Source organism: Eutrema salsugineum, unplaced genomic scaffold (assembly GCF_000478725.1).
Source record: "Eutrema salsugineum unplaced genomic scaffold, Eutsalg1_0 scaffold_9, whole genome shotgun sequence".
NCBI classification, from domain to species: Eukaryota; Viridiplantae; Streptophyta; class Magnoliopsida; order Brassicales; family Brassicaceae; genus Eutrema; species Eutrema salsugineum.
Window position 1 is genome coordinate 4,530,683 of NW_006256342.1, and position 16,727 is coordinate 4,547,409.

At 36.6% G+C, this 16,727-nt stretch overlaps 2 protein-coding genes across 3 annotated transcripts; both read left to right on the plus strand.

Moving 5' to 3' along the window:
- Positions 1-254: 254 nt before the first annotated feature.
- On the plus strand, positions 255-4,194 carry LOC18008096 (potassium transporter 6). The gene is made up of 6 exons (XM_006390836.2): positions 255-705; positions 834-1,332; positions 1,465-1,518; positions 2,042-2,355; positions 2,437-2,815; positions 2,893-4,194. The coding sequence occupies exons 1-6, from the start codon at positions 667-669 to the stop codon at positions 3,945-3,947; spliced, it is 2,340 nt and encodes a 779-aa protein (XP_006390898.1). The 5' UTR covers positions 255-666; the 3' UTR covers positions 3,948-4,194.
- A 1,739-nt stretch (positions 4,195-5,933) lies between these two features.
- LOC18008098 (probable LRR receptor-like serine/threonine-protein kinase At1g56130) lies at positions 5,934-12,155 on the plus strand. Of its 2 annotated transcripts, XM_006390837.2 has the most exons (24): positions 5,934-6,116; positions 6,514-6,700; positions 6,820-6,891; positions 6,988-7,059; positions 7,175-7,246; positions 7,349-7,420; positions 7,570-7,641; positions 7,745-7,816; positions 7,971-8,042; positions 8,127-8,198; positions 8,306-8,377; positions 8,584-8,655; positions 8,742-8,807; positions 9,054-9,119; positions 9,291-9,335; positions 9,413-9,474; positions 9,587-9,963; positions 10,059-10,257; positions 10,336-10,494; positions 10,605-10,723; positions 10,830-11,040; positions 11,130-11,361; positions 11,453-11,603; positions 11,701-12,155. In XM_006390837.2, exons 1-24 carry the CDS (start codon positions 5,993-5,995, stop codon positions 12,052-12,054), a joined length of 3,072 nt encoding a protein of 1,023 aa, XP_006390899.1. In that variant the 5' UTR covers positions 5,934-5,992; the 3' UTR covers positions 12,055-12,155. The 2 variants fall into 2 exon arrangements, with proteins under 2 accessions (XP_006390899.1, XP_024008133.1); XM_024152365.1 differs by lacking the exon at positions 9,054-9,119.
- The last annotated feature ends 4,572 nt before the right edge of the window (positions 12,156-16,727 follow it).

Genomic DNA, 16,727 nt, shown 5'->3' on the forward strand with positions numbered 1-16,727 from the left:
CCCTATGTACTCTATATATACATTTCAGTGATTAATAAAGTTTCTAAGAAGTTTTCACAACAATATAGAGTTTGACTAATCAATTTGTTGAAGTAAACGCAAATACAGTATGTGTTTTCTCCAATTATAATTAACTCGAAAAATCAAAGAAATCGCCTCTATACATCTCCTGAAGAGCCAAAACAAAATCTCTCTTTTAGTAATCTCTCTCTCAAGTAAGCCACTTCCAAAATCAAAATTGGTTAACCCAACAAAATAGCAAAAAGAGAAAAAAAAGTCGCTCTCTTTCTCTTAAAATTCTCGCCTTTTCTTTTCGTCCGAATCCAGAGAAACCCATACGCAAATATCCTCTACGTGTTCTCCTTTCACGATTTTCTCGAGTTTTCTCGCATTTTCCTCCCACCTTTTAATTTTTGTTTTTACCTCGGACTTTCTTTTTCAAAACTTTCTTCTCTCCTAACCATTCTCGGTCGCTCAACTGTTCAGTTCTGAGTGGTGATATCAATATCGGAAAATCCAGGAAAAAAGAAAAACGGTGTAGCTTTTCAACAAAATTGCTTAGTTGAGATTCGCTTTTTCTCTTTTTTTGGCATCTGTATAGGTTTGAATTGGATTTGCAAAGATTCATGGACTTCTGGAATTCTTGAGTTTTCCCAAAAACCCACCATGGATATCGAATCAGGAACTTATCAGAACATCGTCAAGGTGAGTAGTCAGATTTGAGATCGATCCAATCGAAAAGTTATCGTCTTTCGGTTCTTACTCCTCCCTCGTAATCATCGATTCTGAAAAATAAAAAACCTTTTTTTGGTTTAAAATTCGTTTGATTGCAGAAGGAATCGTGGAGAACAGTATTGACATTAGCGTATCAGAGCTTAGGAGTTGTATACGGAGATTTGAGTATATCTCCTTTATACGTCTACAAAAGCACATTCGCTGAAGACATTCATCACTCTGAGTCCAACGAAGAGATCTTCGGTGTCTTGTCTTTCATCTTCTGGACAATCACTCTCGTCCCTCTCTTCAAATACGTCTTCATAGTCCTCAGAGCAGACGACAATGGCGAAGGAGGCACTTTCGCTCTCTACTCGCTCCTCTGTCGACACGCCCGAGTCAACTCGCTCCCGAGTTGCCAGCTGGCAGACGAGCAGCTCATCGAGTACAAGGCCGACTCGAACGGATCGTCGTCGGCGATTCCTCAATCGGGTTTCGCGGCGAGCCTGAAATCTACGCTTGAGAAACACAGGGTGTTGCAGAAGATTTTGCTCGTTCTTGCTTTGATTGGGACTTGTATGGTGATTGGTGATGGTGTTCTTACGCCTGCAATTTCCGGTAAATTCTTTACAAAAATGTTTCTTTGACTCGTTCTTGTTTGATGTCCTGTCTAAATCAAAGACAAAGTCATTGATTTGTTTGCTTACACTGTTCAGTTCTTTTTTTTCTTTTTGTTTTGGTCTTTTACAGTTTTTTCGGCAGTATCAGGTGTTGAGCTTTCAATGTCCAAGGAGCATCACAAGTGTGAGTTTTTTTTGCTATTCTTCATTAGTTTCATTTGCTCTTCTTAATCTACTCAATCTTGATGAATTGTGGTGGACAATTTGGTTAGTTCATGGATTCTGGTTTTTTAAACTACTTGACTTGAGAAAGGTGTTATTTTGCACTCCTCCGAGTTATCAGTAGATTCATTCTGTTTCGAAAGTCCTCGGTTTCTTTACTCAATCGTGGAGCCCTTTTGTTCCCACCATCTGTTCATTCGATTGCTTGACAGAGTTTTGCACGTAACACGAATTAAATGTCGTATACACATGATGGCCCACGCTATTGAATATGCGTTTGGATTGTTCTCTCCACGTCAAGTGGATGTATACATACCAAAACTAAACGTTTATCTTCTTCCTGAAAATTCTCGTCTACCCATAATTTGGATCTTAGTGTCATCAACTCTTTGACTGAACATTCTGAGTTCCACATCAAGTTGTAACTGTCTTGAAATTGTTAAAGTTTTGACCTTTAATAAAGGGGGTTTCTCTGTTTTTTGCAGACATAGAAGTCCCTGCTGCTTGTATAATTCTGATAGGTTTGTTTGCGCTCCAGCATTACGGCACACACAGGGTCGGGTTCTTGTTCGCACCGGTGATTCTGTTGTGGCTAATGTGCATCAGCACTATCGGTGTTTACAACATTTTCCATTGGAATCCGCACGTGTACCAAGCGCTCTCTCCTTATTACATGTACAAATTCCTCAAAAAAACTCAAAGTAGAGGTTGGATGTCTCTTGGTGGTATCTTGCTCTGCATTACAGGCTCCGAAGCAATGTTTGCTGATCTCGGTCATTTTTCTCAGCTCTCGATCAAGGTTTTTTTCCGAATATTTTTCTCTCTTCTCTCTATTTTTCCTCCTTCCTTGTTTCATTGACCTGTGCTCTTCTTGTTGCAGATTGCTTTTACATCACTTGTTTACCCGTCCTTGATACTTGCCTACATGGGACAAGCAGCTTATCTCTCACAGCATCATGTTATCGAAAGCGATTACAGAATCGGTTTTTACGTATCTGTACCTGAGAACCTAAGATGGCCAGTTCTTGTTGTTGCCATACTCGCTGCTGTTGTTGGAAGTCAAGCAATCATCACCGGAACATTCTCCATCATCAAACAATGCTCTGCTTTAGGATGCTTCCCAAAAGTCAAGATCGTTCATACTTCATCCAAAATCCACGGTCAGATTTACATCCCTGAGATTAACTGGCTCTTGATGATCCTCTGTTTAGCTGTCACCATCGGTTTCAGAGACACCAAGCGCTTGGGCAATGCTTCAGGTATATAACTAACAAATTTATAACGTGTTCAATTCCGGTTTACAAAGTAACCGAAACTAACCGTTATGTTTTGTCAGGTTTGGCGGTTATAACGGTTATGCTGGTGACGACATGTCTGATGTCACTAGTGATCGTACTCTGCTGGCACAAGAGCGTCGTCTTTGCAATAGCCTTCGTCGTGTTCTTCGGCACAATCGAAGCTCTCTACTTCTCAGCTTCGCTAATAAAGTTCCTCGAAGGCGCGTGGGTTCCAATCGCTCTCGCCTTATGCTTCTTAGCCGCGATGTGCACGTGGCACTACGGGAACCTGAAGCGTTACGAGTTCGACGTGCAGAACAAAGTCTCGGTCAACTGGCTACTCAGCCTCGGTCAAACACTCGGGATCAAACGCGTACGTGGCATCGGACTAATCCACACGGAGCTCGTCTCAGGCGTCCCTGCGATATTCTCTCATTTCGTCACCAACCTCCCTGCTTTCCACCAAGTCCTCGTGTTCCTCTGTGTTAAATCCGTTCCCGTCCCGCACGTACGGGCCGAGGAACGGTTTTTAGTGGGCCGAATGGGCCCGAAACAGTTTCGGATGTACCGGTGCATTGTCCGGTATGGGTACAGGGACGTACACAAAGACGATGTTGAGTTTGAAGGCGATCTTGTTTGTAGCATTGCGGAGTTTGTACGTTCTGAAGCTGCGATGGCTACAGAGACCAACGAAGAAGATGAAAGAATGTCTGTCGTTGGAACTTGTTCCACGTACATGCAAGGAGTGGAGGATCAAGGAGGAAGCGAGCAAGACGACCTGGACAAGCCTGGGACATCGGAGATTCGATCGCCGAAGGTGAAGAAGAAGAAGAGCAAGATCAAGAAGAAGGTGAGGTTTGTTGTGCCGGAGACTCCGAAGATAGAGAAGGAGACGAGGGAGGAGCTGATGGAGCTAACGGAGGCGCGTGAGGGAGGTGTGGCTTATATAATGGGAAACGCGTATATGAGAGCGAAGCAAGGATCAGGGTTAGTGAAGAGAATCGCCATTAACGTTGGATATGAGTTTATTAGGAGGAACACTAGAGGTCCAAGAACCGCACTTACTTCCCCGCACGCGTCTACGTTAGAAGTTGGTATGATCTACCATGTCTAAAAAGAGGGGGATTTTTCGTCTTTTGGTTTTATGTACATGATTTTTGTTTTGTGTTGATTGGCTGAAAAGTGAAATTAGGATATTAGCTCAAGAAATTTTGTCCTTTGTATGGGTTTAGGTTTTGCTAAAGGGGTAATTAATCCTCCCTAATTAGAGCCGGATAGAGAGTTCATTTTTCATATTTTCTTTAAAAACAAACTTGTGTACAAATGATACTATGTTTTGTCTATACCATATTGTGATTACTTTTTTTTTCTTCTTTTCTTAAACTGATCATATTGTAACTAATTTGTTCAAGATTGTTGGTGGGTCCGTGTCAAAATATGGTGAAGAGATTATTGAAAAGAGTAATAATCGATATCTCACATTTAGTACTTGATATGATCGTATTAATCAGTTGATAAGATTTGGATAAGTATAAAAAACATTTTCAATTGGATAAAATAAAAATAGCATAAAGAAAAATTGTTTTATGCAAAATCCCAAATATGATTAAAGAATAAACATATAATTCAAATAAAATGTAAGTTTTCATTTTGAAGACTTCAACGATGAAGTAGAGGAAGGCTGAAAATGTGACTTTGAAAAGAAGAAAAACGTAATTGTCTAATTTTGTAATTTTGATTAGCCGACAATATGTTAGCTTGATTTTTAATTAGTTAACTAGATTCTAACCCCGTGCATCCGCACGAGAATATTTTTTATTGTTTAACGAATTTTATAATATAATTTATGTTTTTGAGTTTAGATATAATTATTTTTATAAAAATATTTTTTAATAAGTGAAAATATTGATTTTTATGTTTAGTTATATTTTTATAGTATTAAAATTAATTATGATTATAAAAATATAATTTTAACCCGTCCGCTAATATTAATTCAAAATAAACTATTATAAAAACATAATTCTAATTTTTCTGTTCATATTACTGTATAATATAAATATTTGTTAAAAGTTTGAGATATATTAACAGTATTATTTAGCATTATAGTTTTCTAAATTTTAATCAAAATAAGTGATATTAGTTATCAAAATATTTTTAACCCGGATTTTTATATATATTTTTAGTTCTATGAATTTTAAAAAATATATTTTTAATATTTAAATTATACATTTGAATTTTACCTATTATTTTATTATTAATTTGTAAATAAATCATAATCGTAAATATATTATATAAACAACATAAATATCATATCATTTACATCATTATAAATATCTTATATTTCAAATATGACCATTATTTTTCATATGTGAATTTTTTTTTTCAAAAATTTTAGATATTTTTGATAAAAATGTTTAATAGTATATAAATTATTTAAATTAGAATCTTTAAATCAAATCTAAATTAATATCTGATTTATTATTTTTAATCAAATCAAATCAATCTAAATTACCTATATTTAAGGAACTCTAAAAATATTAAATTAATAACTAATTTTCGAAATTAAATATAAATAATTATTAAAATTATTTTTAAACACTTAAAAAAAATTAGAAGTGTTTGGAAGCAAGTACTAAATATGCTTCTGTTTTAATATAATAGATGGACATTTTAAAAATCTTACTAAATATCTTATTAGCCGACAATGTTTTATTTTTTATAACCATAGGCAGGGGCAGATATTGCCTGACACTCCATCTTTCTAAGTCCAAAGTCGAAGATAATCGACGGCTAGAAACTTGGAACCTGTGAAATTTCTATTTAAGTTATTTTGTTTACAATCTTGCATTAAAAAGATCGATAAATAAATCGTGGTTGGTAAACAATACATATTATCGTTAAACAAAATATAGTTAATTATTACCACTATTGGTGTTTGTTGTCAAAGTCCAAGGTGGTGCAGCCGCCTCGCCATTGTTGAAGTCTTCGTGTGTTTCTAATTAGATCATTACTTAAATCAGAGTAGCACAAACAATAAATGTATCTTTCCAAATTAGCAAATTGATTATGATTACATAAAAAAAACCGGACCATATACTAGTTGTTTTTGAACCAAAGTAAAACCTCAGGGCTCTCTCGCATCTTCTTCTCCGGTCCACGATGCCCTTGTTACGACTGTCTCCGTGTCTACTCCTCCTCACCGTCTGGTTCTTGTGTATTCCCGGTTCGGTTCACGTTGTTCGAGCTCAAAACCAAACCGGAGCCACTACTCATCCCGACGATGGTCTGTCTTCTTCTTTGAACATTTGGAATGTAGATTTGCCCTCGGATCCTAATTAATACAACTATAAATATTATCTTGTTCTTAAAACACTTACCATTCAGTTTCAATTAATATTTGATTTCTTTATTTTGAATCAGTTGTTTTAGTTTTGTTTGTTGAAATTGATTATTAAGTAAAATTGACGACGTTTTTGTTATAGATTATTCAATGGTCGGCGTAATAGGAAAATGAATTCAGCAATATATATAGTTGCAAGTGCCTGAAACGCTTATTTTAAAGATTTGATCATATTATTTGTATGTATATTTGCGATAGTATTATTTTATTTATTTTTTTGACAAAAATACCAATTAATATATAAATTTTCCTTCAAATTTAAAACTTGTCAATGGAACAGCACGTGCTTTGAACACAATCTTCGCGACATGGAAGATTCGTGCGCCGAAGGAATGGAACATAAGCGGCGAGCTTTGCTCCGGCGCCGCCATCGACGACAGTATCTCCGTCAACAACGGTGCTTACAACCCACTAATCAAATGCGGCTGTAATTTCGTCAACTCCACAATCTGCCGCATCACGGCTTTGTATGCCCGACTCTTTCACCCTTTGTGCACCCCATGTGTTCGATGCATTTTCCCACTGAGAAATTACTGAATTCTTCAATCTCAAACCTGAAGAGCTCGTTTTTTGAATGTTTTCACAGGAAGGTTTATGCGATAGATGTTGTAGGAACTATACCTGATGAGCTCTGGACTTTGGAATATCTCACAAATCTGTATGGTTTTTTTACTTACATAGATCATCAAAAGGAGCGCACACACACACACACACACATTGGAACTTAAATTCACATATTTCTCCTTTCTTTCAGGGACCTGGGTCAGAATGTTCTGTCAGGATCCTTGTCTCCTGCAATTGGAAACCTGACTCGAATGGAATGGATGTAAAGGCTGTGAAACCTTCTTCCATTTTCTTTCTGGGGATATTCTAAAAAAATGCGTCTTTTTTTTTTTACGAGCATTCTCTTGTCTCTCACGGCTCAACTGTTTATCACCTAGGACTTTTGGGATCAATGCGTTGTCTGGCCCTGTTCCTAAGGAAATTGGTCTGCTTACAGATTTGAAATTACTGTAAGCTTTTGGTGCTTCTTGATATGCTTAAATATGATAATGTCTTTCACATTGCTTCTGGAGGATTTTGATATGGCTCCTTATACCTGTATTTTTCTGCAGTAGCATTAGTTCAAATAACTTTTCCGGTTCTATGCCAGCTGAGATTGGGAGCTGTACAAAACTACAACAAATGTGAGTATATTTGTCAAATGTTTATGTATTTATTTCCTGGCTATACTGTAGATATCAAAACCTTAACCTTCACGATCATCTAATGTTCCCGACCACACAATTTCTTGCGCAATTAATCATTTTTAAGAATTTTTTTACATCTGTTGCAGCTATATAGATAGTTCTGGACTCAGCGGGGGAATACCTTTATCATTTGCTAATCTTGTGGAGCTACAAGTCGCGTAAGCTATATTGAATTCGAATATAAGCTTTTCTGTTCGATTTATATATTATTACTACTTTACATTTTATTTTTGTCTCGGGAAAACCTTTATGTTGGATCAGTTGGATTATGGATCTGGAAGTTACAGGTCGGATACCAGACTTTATAGGAAATTGGACCAAACTTACCACCTTGTAAGAAGATTTCATTTTTATAGTGTGTTATATAATGAACTTGTTCCATTGCTCTTTTTTTTTTATATATCTTGTATATTAATTTTACTCTTTGTGGAAAATTCTTCATCGCATCTGAAGTTTTATTAAACGATTGGTACGTGTTTTGCTGCAGGAGAATTCTCGGAACTGGTTTGAGTGGTCCTATACCGTCGTCATTTTCAAACTTAACTTCTTTGACAGAGCTGTATGTGTTGCACTGTTGTCATACTCACTATTGTTGCCGTTTCTCTTTCTTTTGCTTTCTCACATATTCCCATTATAAATGTAGGAGGCTAGGTGATATAACCAATGGAAACTCTTCTCTTGAATTCATCAAAGACATGAAATCTCTAAGTACATTGTAAGGCACCCTCGATTCGAATTCTATTTCAGTTCGTGATCAGATTAAGGTACTGTTGAACAGTTCCTCTCCCCTCGTATATTTGACATTGATGATCTATGTCGTAGAGTATTGAGGAACAACAATCTCACGGGGACAATACCGTCTAATATTGGAGAATACTCAAGTTTGCAACAAGTGTAAGTACATAAATGTGTTTCATCAAATGCTCTGAAATCTGTGTCAGGGTCCTTGTGGTGAAAAAAGTGAGATGATTTGTGAAAGTCACCGAGAGAATACGAAATGATCTTAAATTGGTGATAATATAGTTTCTTATTTTCTTCTCGTTCGTTGCTAAACAGGATTGATTTAATGCGTTACCGTGTAATTCATGTCTGTTTTCCAGTGATTTAAGCTTCAACAAACTACATGGACCTATTCCGGCTTCACTTTTCAACTTAAGTCGACTTACTCACTTGTAAGATGATATCTTTTCTGCTTCTTTTGGGTCTTCATGCTCAACTACCCAAATAATATGGGAAAAAATTATGCTCTATATATTAGGTTTCTGGGAAATAACACGTTGAATGGTTCCTTGCCCTCACAAAAGCTGCAGTCTTTAAGCAATATGTGAGTAACAACATCCTTTATAATTGTTTCATCTTTGAAAACCACAACGTATCCTTTCTTTTTTTTGTGTTTAACAGATCCTCCTAGATATGGACTCAAATTTCATATACATTTTACTCGCATATATTCAAGTTGAATTAGGTTCCTCTCTTGGTGGCCTAGAAAACTTGGCAAGATAATCAGGAAAGTGTTTTGGAATGTATAAGATATTCTGTAGATCCTAATTATTGTGCCTTACACTTACAGAGATGTGTCGTACAATAATTTGTCTGGAAGTCTTCCTTTGTGGGTCAGCTTACCAAACTCGAATTTGTGAGTCAAAAACCCTATATATCAATTATAGTCGCTGTGTCTTTCAATCTCAGAAAATTTAATAATAAGGGTTCTTCATATCCAGCATGAATCTTCTTTTTTTTTGTAAGAAATTTGTATTATAATCATATGTAAAGGAATAATAACCAAAATTGTATGATATTTGTGCAGCAACCTAGTTGCTAACAACTTCACATTGGAAGGTCTTGACAACAGGTGAGTTTCATAAATATGTTCTTGTTGGTGCTTGCAATTCTAATATGTTTCTCTTTTCTAATTTTTTCCTGCAAAAGGGTTTTATCAGGACTGAACTGCCTGCAGAAGAACTTCCCCTGCAATCGAGGCAAAGGAATATGTAAGTGTAACAAAGAGCTATCCTCAAAACGTTGTTCTCCACGGACATTGCTTGCATGTATTATTAGAAGTAAATATTGTTTTAAGAGTTTCTATATTGATTGGTGTTTTAGATTTTAACTTTTCGATCAACTGTGGAGGCCCGGAGAAAAGGTCTGTCAGCAGAGCATTATTTGAGAAGGATGAAGCGGATCTTGGACCAGCTTCGTTTTTCGTGAATGCTGCTAATAGATGGGCAGCCAGTAGCATAGGTCTTTTTGCCGGAAGTAGCAATAATAATTACATAGTTACTTCACTATCACAATTTACCAACACGTCGGACTCAGAGCTTTTTCAGTCAGCAAGACTTTCTGCATCCTCTCTAAGGTATTATGGGTTGGGGCTAGAAAATGGAGGCTATACTGTAACACTTCAGTTTGCTGAAATACAAATCGAAGGTTCTAACTCTTGGAAAGGTGTTGGAAGACGACGTTTTGACATTTATGTCCAGGTCCGCACCACTTGATTGAGCTTTCCTCTGTACAAGTTAAATTTTCTTCCGAATTTGGTTCGAATGAATTCTAAGGCCTAGCTCCGTTTTTCCAGGGAAGACTCGTTGAAAAGGATTTTGATATACGTAGAACAGCTGGTGGCTCTTCAATTAGAGCAGTTCAGAGAGAATATAAAGCAAATGTATCAGAAAATTACCTCGAAATTCATCTTTTCTGGGCTGGGAAAGGAACATGTTGTATTCCTATTCAGGGGGCTTATGGACCACTAATATCGGCCGTTAGTGCAACACCAGGTAATACAAATAAAAAAATCTTTTTTGTCCTCACTTTCACCATAAGAAAGTACCTAAGTGTTACATATTGCTTCTCAGATTTTACACCAACTGTGGATAACGAGCCACCATCAAAGGGAAAGAACAGGACTGGCATTATTGTGGGTGTCATTATTGGCGTGGGACTTTTGGGCATCTTTGCGGGTGGGTTTATCTTCATCATCCTCAAAAGAAGGAAACCGTACACAGATGATGAAGGTATAGATGTAACAAGAACACAAATAAGCGCTTTTGGCCCTCTCTAAAATTAAACTTGAATATCAATCTTTCAAATTGATTCCTTTTAAGAGCCAGATTTTTTCTTGCAGAGCTACTTAGTATGGAAATAAAGCCTTACACTTTTACATACTCGGAACTTAAAAGTGCAACTCAAGATTTTAATCTCTCAAACAAGCTTGGAGAGGGTGGATTTGGGCCTGTTTATAAGGTAAGTCCCATACCAAAGTATCTGTATTTTCTTCGAGATACTAGGAAAGAAGAGTATGTGTAATAACTTTATTATACGTTTCGTTTTTGAATGACATATTCAACAGGGAAACCTCAATGATGGAAGAGAGGTAGCTGTGAAGCTGTTGTCTGTTGGATCCCGGCAAGGGAAGGGACAATTTGTTGCAGAAATTGTAACAATTTCTACAGTTCTACATCGCAACCTAGTAACACTTTACGGGTGCTGCTATGAAGGAGATCATCGTTTGCTCGTATATGAGTATCTCCCTAATGGAAGTCTCGATCAGGCACTATTTGGTAATGAACAGAAACGTGACATAGCTATCCATGCTTATGAAAAGCTAAAATCACTCATTGTGCACTTTTGATTGATTCGGATGCTGTAGGGGATAAAAGTTTACATCTTGATTGGTCAACCCGTTTTGAGATATGTCTGGGAGTAGCCAGAGGTCTAGTCTATCTCCACGAGGAGGCGAGGGTTCGCATAGTACACAGGGATGTCAAGGCCAGCAATATTTTGCTTGACTCTAATCTAGTCCCAAAAGTTTCAGATTTTGGGCTTGCCAAACTATACGATGACAAGAAAACCCACATAAGTACCAGAGTTGCAGGGACAATGTAAGTATCCCAAACCTGCTATACGTTTGGTTTGCAATACAGTTTTGGATTTATCACACGTTTTAGGATTTTATTGTTGTATCAAATGCAGTGGATATCTTGCGCCAGAGTATGCAATGCGTGGACTTCTAACAGAGAAAACAGATGTGTATGCCTTTGGTGTTGTGGCCCTTGAGCTAGTCAGTGGAAGGCCAAACTCTGATGAGAACTTGGAGGATGAAAAAAGATATCTTCTTGACTGGGTACGTCAATGCTTGTTATAATTGATTGAAACTTTGTGATAGTCATGAAATGGTTAAACAAAATCCAGCGATCGTTTGTGTATTTCTGGTGACACAGGCATGGAAACTACGCGAGAAAAGCCGTGAAGTCGAACTAATAGATGATGAGCTAAGTGAATTCAACATGGAAGAAGTGAAACGTGTGATTGGCATTGCTCTGCTATGCACACAATCATCATATTCCTTGAGACCACCAATGTCACGAGTGGTGGCCATGTTGTCAGGAGATGTTGAGGTCAGTGATGTTATGTCTAAACCAGGCTACCTAACCGATTGGAGATTCGATGACACCACCACTACCTCTCTTAGTGGCTTTCAAACCAAAGAGACAGGCGCTACTGGCTCCATGATATCACCCGGTAACAACGACTCTCAGCCAATGCTTGGAGCCAAGATCAATGTTGGAAGATGACAATGTCTCTTCTCTGATGGCTATAGATATGTTTGTATACATATGAATATCTTCTTCTTTTGATTGGAAAAAAAACGTATTTCACCTTGATTCTATAAACATTTTAGCTCTTTTTTTGTTCTAACGAGAAAGTAGTCGCTGGTGAAGTTTAACAGAGAGAATTCGTAAAAAAAAAAAACCCAAGCATTTCAGTGACAGATCGAAGCAAGAAGAAGACATTGTAACAAACAAAGTTATTAGAGGGTTGTGGTCAACTTACATCAATCAAAGTAATCTTAATTACTCGGTTTATATTAGCCGGGTGCATTGCACAACTCTAATATGCTATTAACCGGTTTAGCTGGGTTAGAACTAACTAGACCGGATCGAATCGGAAGATGAGGATCCTTTCGTCGAGCTGTCAGTGTCCGAGTTGTTATTTGTCTGAAAGCGATCTGACTTTGGATAATATACACAAAAGAACAGCTCAATTCTTTATAACTAAAAGCACGTGCTTCTTTAAATTTTGTTATCCTTTCACTTTTCTTTTTGGAATGAAATTCAAACTTGCTTTTATAAATGGAAGCATCCAAGCAATCTCATTGGATGAGTTTTATATGAATAATGGTCTTTCTTTCTTTGAACATCTTTTGTTTTTTTTCTTGAACATCGAATAATGGTCTTTCAATTACTGTATATTCTTCTTCTCTTCTTGTATGTTCTTTGACAAAAAAAAGTATATTCTTCTTGTATGTGTGTCCCCTAGTTATTCTTTACGTCATGGATTTCTAATCGCTATAAAATAACAAATTTGCAGGCATTGTATTAGTTACGTAAAGTATAGTCTACGGCAATAAAAAGGCTAACTATCTCCAAAGAATTTATTGACATAAAATAATTGTAAGTTTACGGTGTAAGTCTCTAAATATACATATATACATACAATTTTAGCAAATTATCCGAAATCGAACTGAATTGATCGTTGAGCACAGAGCCGGCCCGGAGGTAAAGCTTTGGGCGCAAAATTTATTACAACTATTAGGGGTAGCAAATTGTTCTAAATTTCCTTTGTGGTCTATTGGTTAGTTCATGTTTTTGTTATCCAACAACTCAGGTTCGTACTCCCATGTCTTTTTTCATATAAATATTTCTTCTTGCTTTAGGTGTCAAATACAATTGGTTCGGCCCTGGTTGAGCTTGAGTTAATCCGATCTTATACTACAAAATTAACAAAATTAATTATGGTAGAAAAGTAGATATCTAATTATGCGAAAGCCAAGAAAAAAATAGATCAGTTGTGTTTTCCTGACGACTAATGTTTCGTCGAAATTATGTTTATCTCTTCCTTTCCATTGGTATACTATAGGTTTTCAATGGTTGTGAAAACTAGCAAAAGCAAATTGGGATAGAGTGATTTTCGAAAAGGTGGTCAACTGAAAATGTAACATCCCTATCCCACGCTTCCTAGAGAGGAAGTGAAATAGGGCATGTTAAGGACCCCAGTCCTCTGGTGAGCCTCAGGTTCCCAGGTTCGAAAACGTCAAAGTAGCAATCAACAATATAGACATAGCTGATCTACCTGAAAATAAAAGCAAGGAAGGAGGAGGGGTGAGTAATTTGAGATTACTCAGCGAGGATGGACCTTAAGGAGGCCCACAACACCATCTAACAATCATGAACACAGCAGATAAACTAATCCTAAGTCAAGCTAGCAAACAAGGGTAACCCTACAATCAACTACCAAGTAACAAAGAAACCTTAACCCATTGAGGAGAGCATCACCGTCTTACCGACAATGTCACTCCGCCCACCCAATCACCACAGAAAGGGGTCACCCATTCACCACAGAAAGGGATCTCAACAAGTAAAGATCACTCAGTCGTCCTCAATCACTACAGAAAGGGACACCCCCCAATCACACAAAAAGGGTCACAATGCGGTCACACAGACAGGCCTCCAGCCATATAGGCTCCGGAAGGATCGGCGTACCTTCCGCCCACCGTTAGACTAGCCCAATCCAGCCACTAGCCCAACAAGAAACACCGCTCAATCACCACAGAAAGGGTCGGGGACTTAACAGTTCTATATCACACAACCTAATCTATCTCAAACAAGGTAATCTAGATCACACACAATCAATCCATATTTTAGGGTTTCATAGATTAGATCCAAGTTCAGGTTTAGTCATCAAGGTTCCTCCAACAACCAGCAATCATCAACAAGCAATCAACAAGGAACCAGGTTCTAGTAATCTAACCCTAGCTCACAGATCTAGTACTTAACCTAAGAAAAGGCTAACTATTATGGACAGGAGTGAAAGAGAGGGTGAAGCACATGGTCCTCACCTTGGCACAGAAGGGCGCGCAATAGAAGGAGGTGATGGCATAGGAGGAGGAGGACGAAGTGGAGATCCACCATCACTTGATTTGGTTTCAAGAGAAGGAGGAGATAGAGGCGCACACATCTTGCAATGGAGAGGGAGAGGTTCAACTCCTGGGCTTCGATTTGATATATTATACGTCACGTGGAGCTTCACGGATCGCTGGGAAATTGTCTCAGAAGTGAACAGCGGTTTAAGAGAAAAAGTGACGAAAAAGAGAGAAGATGGAGAGACTAGGGTTTTAGAAGTTGATGAGGGATCAGAGGTATTTATATTAGGTTAGATTGGTCTGGACTGGGTTTAATAGATTGGATTAATGGGCTTGCAGAGAATTAAAAAGAGATTAAAAAGAAATTAGAGTTGGGCTTAATTAAAAATGATGGTTTAATTTAAATAAACCGGAATTGATTTTTAGTAATAACCGATCCGGCGGGTCGAGTATTACAGAAAACTTATGATACAAAATTTCAGACGACAAAAAAAAAAAGGATAAATACTTATAATAAAAAGTTGCATTTAAATTTAAACCAAATTTTCATTTAAAACAAAAAGTACTACTAAAATTAAGCTTAACTGAAACCAATTAAAAAAAATTGTATATGTAATTATATATATGTCATGTCATTTTTCAATAAGACAATATGAAAACTTAAAAAAAAAACAGATGTTGTTAGAAAAAAAAAGTCGTTAAGTACGGGTTATAGGTGAGCAAAATAGAAATGATCAAAAATTACAGCTAGTTACCCAAAAAATGTAATACAAAATAAATAAAAATGTTTGCAAATGTCGGCTAATATCAATTGTTTAGAATTTCCAAAAATAAATGTACTTGATGTTACAGCTATGAGACAACCCGGTATCATAAAAGAAAAGTAGAAGGTTATTAAGGATGGCTTTGGCTTTTTGATACAGACGTGCACAGACACTTTCCCATGTAAAAAACAAAATATAATCTTATTATGACGTGTCAATTTCTCATTGCTTGTCATTTTTTTTTATTTGTGACTACTTACGTAAATGGAAACGCAGTTTTGCATAAATAACAAAAGTCCCACAAAACACTTATCCATTCCGGAAACATTCTGAATCCTCGTTTCTCACTAACCCAGTGGGTCCCGCTGGTTCTATTACCATTCTGACTTGTCTTCGTGTCTAATTCTCATTGGTTTATATCAACAAGGTCCCACATTGGCCGTCGATTATGTCTGTCTGGATAAAGCATAATATTTTTTTATAAAAGAAGGAATAATAATGTAAAACAAGATAAACGGTGGGATGAATATGTATATGACTATATGGTATCAATTATCAAAGATTAAAAGCATGCATTTATCATTTTTGTTTTGTATTTTAATTTAGACCCACGCGCGTGGCACTTTCGAGTACATGAAGAGAAAAACTAGAGTCGTGATATTTTTTTTTTTTTTGTGAAAAACAAAACACAATTAAAAGAAAAGAAGAAGAAAGAGTCTATCGGATACGTCGGATCCGCATTGGCTTTCGAGACAACATTATTTTACCTTCTATCCGCTGCGGCTAAAGGATAATCTCGTAAAAATACACATGCTTAGTGGACGTTATAATTTCTATGCTAAAAGCCTAAAACTTGTGATAATGTGTGCATATAAGTCTTTTTCTTTGGTTCATTCACAAAATTTTCTTATTAGATTGTTATGTCTTCCCTATTAGTATGACTCTTTAGTACTTGATTTTTTTTTCATAATCCATATGTAATCTAATAAACAATCCTCTGTATATAATATGGATAGTCTAATAGATCGTGTGTAGGCGCTTCGTCTTTGACCCGTGGATAACGATCTAATTATTTACTTTTAAACGTTGTTTCCACTTTGTCCTTTGTAGAGCTTAGACCTCTATGCGACTATGAGTCTACGAAACGACTTGTCAACAAAACATTTTGGATCACATGATTTTATTACCGTTCTGATTCTTACTTGATTAGTTATGTCTATAACCAAAAATAATTGATTCGATCTATTTTCTTTAAAATCAGTTTGTATACGATGATTTTGTTGAAGTGTACTCTTTTATTTTTAAAATTAAAGTTGAATCCATTGTATTTTTGTTGTTGTTGTTGTGTTGTTGTTAGAGTGTTGTATATTCGTGATTTGTATATTCGTGATATACATCACTTCTAAGAAATTACAATTTTATTCGCACAATAACATAGATAGATTACAATTGTTACTATCTCCAAATACGCAATACTTATTTAGTATTTTTCAGATGAAGTTTCACTTATCAGTTGTCACATGCTTTAGAACATTAACATCAGAATTCATAAAGAAGCCAT

Excerpts from the sequence above, each read along its gene's own strand:
- LOC18008096 (XM_006390836.2), top strand. The coding sequence starts at position 667 with ATGGATATCGAATCAGGAACTTATCAGAACATCGTCAAG. Across the intron at positions 1,333-1,464 it reads TCTTACGCCTGCAATTTCCG|TTTTTTCGGCAGTATCAGGT; the intron begins GTAAATTCTTTA and ends GGTCTTTTACAG. Across the intron at positions 2,356-2,436 it reads TTTCTCAGCTCTCGATCAAG|ATTGCTTTTACATCACTTGT; the intron begins GTTTTTTTCCGA and ends TTCTTGTTGCAG.
- LOC18008098 (XM_006390837.2), top strand. The coding sequence starts at position 5,993 with ATGCCCTTGTTACGACTGTCTCCGTGTCTACTCCTCCTCACCGTCTGG. Across the intron at positions 6,701-6,819 it reads ATCTGCCGCATCACGGCTTT|GAAGGTTTATGCGATAGATG; the intron begins GTATGCCCGACT and ends ATGTTTTCACAG. Across the intron at positions 11,604-11,700 it reads AAAGATATCTTCTTGACTGG|GCATGGAAACTACGCGAGAA; the intron begins GTACGTCAATGC and ends CTGGTGACACAG.